General features: G+C 33.5%; 1 protein-coding gene across 1 annotated transcript in view; it reads left to right on the top strand.

The window, feature by feature from the left end:
• Positions 1–1,423, top strand: part of ZC2HC1A (zinc finger, C2HC-type containing 1A) — a 77,032-nt gene extending 75,609 nt beyond the window's left edge. Inside the window, exon 7 of the mRNA XM_012663099.1 lies at positions 1,258–1,423. Within this exon, the coding sequence (XP_012518553.1) occupies positions 1,258–1,423 (166 nt within the window). The remainder of the gene's footprint in view (positions 1–1,257) is intronic.
• Positions 1,424–1,866: the final 443 nt, after the last annotated feature.

Here is a 1,866-nt window from a genome sequence, read left to right as displayed (position 1 = left end):
TTTTGAAGTAGTTCTTATATATTTCATTGGCAATAAAACTGGTTTATTTTCCCCTGGCACTCTCCCTTGATTGGGGTTTTGTCATCTAATTCAGTAGTATCTTCTTTGTGGTTTAAAGGGATTATGCTGATGCTATTGCTCTCAATATCTAAGAGTGTGTTTCTTTTTCTTTTTTTTCTTTTCTTTTTTTCAGCCACCACAACAGAAGGGAGTATGTTTCTTAATGCAGGAGACTGTAGTAGTTCTACAACCTCTCTCTAGTGGGGCTGATAATAAAAAAGTAATATAAAATACTGACAGTTTATCTTATTTTTATCTCTATGACTTTTAGATTCCCTAGTGGCTTTTACTAGAAAGTCTAGTGATTTTTTTATCACCCCTAAACTCCTTGTGTGAAAGAAGCACCCAAATTGGGGAACACCTAGAATTCTTCAAGAACCACCTCTGTGGAAAAAATATCTTTTTTCCTGATAATGTCATTCTTAAAATCCCTCCAGCAATTAAGACTTCCCTTTATGGTGACTTTAAAGTGAATATCATGTTCTCAGAAGAATAAATGCCAGGAGAGAATGTGAAGATGTTCTTACTGGAATTAAATAGCAATGCCTCTAATTAATGTTTCGTCAGTAGAATATGAATTTTTTCAATATCTGGCTTCTATGATGAAACCCGATATAATCTCAAACATTTTGCTCTAAACTTTTGTTACAATGTATACTTCTTCTAGCATATAATTTACTTTTATTAATGTTTTGTTAATAAATCCCACTGTGCCAGGGCATGCAAAGGAGCTTTTTAAGTATTCATTGCATTACAGTAACTTAATATAATTGGATAATAATATTAAAATTAATAAACACAGAAGTATCACCCCATAATCCTGTGACCAAGGAGAGAGAACTGAACCAGATCTCCATCTTTCCTCAGGGCTGGGTTCCAGTTTTGTCTCTATAGTTTTGCAGAAAGGACATTATAAATTTTCACTCTGTTCCCAGGATAGTAAATACTTACCACAAAGAACAGATAGGAAGCATGGCTGCTTCTGGTTATGATAAATTCTCCTAATGGGGTCAAATATAATGTTAAAACATTTGGAACTATAGCAACAGGGATTCCTTTTTTATTTGAACTACAAGAATATTAAAAATGAGATTAAACAAGCTTTTAGTTATACTTATTATGTCCCGTTTCTCAAGGGTTATGCTTTGAAACTACTGATGTGAACTTTGTTTTTCCATTCTTTCTGTACTTCTTCAGACCAGATGGAGACTATGCATCTTCACTTAATGGTGGAAATACTAAAAGCATTGAAGGAAATTCATCTGGACACTTACCAAAGTTCTGCCATGAGTGTGGGACTAAATACCCTGTAGAATGGGCCAAGTTCTGCTGTGAATGTGGCATTCGAAGAATGATTCTGTGAACAGAATCCCAAAAGAAAAAGAGCCGAGTTCAGAGTTTTATGGTTATTGCTGCTTGGACAGCTAGAGCACTTCCTCTAGTTATTTTCTGCTAAAAATATTCAAAATACCTTTTTCAGTAATTTTTGGAGCATAATCTTTTGGCTATGTAATGTGTGTGTGTGTATATATATGTGTACATATACTGTATATAATAAATACCTGATACCCCTCCCTGACTGTGCCCTTCAAGGAAATATTCACTTATCTGTCAGAAATAAATGGAATGATAAATGGAATCATTAATTTAGGTATTATTAATACTTTTCTGCTGTTTTAAAGCACATTAAGTATACTTCCACAAACTCTCATACTTTAGTGCTTAGTCCTTCAAGCTTTAGGATAATCATAACTTTGAACAAAAATTTGAGTAAATATTTCTATTATTGTGCCTGTCTTCAGATAT

Source organism: Propithecus coquereli, unplaced genomic scaffold (assembly GCF_000956105.1).
Source record: "Propithecus coquereli isolate 6110/MARCELLA unplaced genomic scaffold, Pcoq_1.0 Scaffold8, whole genome shotgun sequence".
Lineage (NCBI taxonomy): Eukaryota > Metazoa > Chordata > Mammalia > Primates > Indriidae > Propithecus > Propithecus coquereli.
This window is presented reverse-complemented; position numbering and strand designations above follow the sequence as displayed.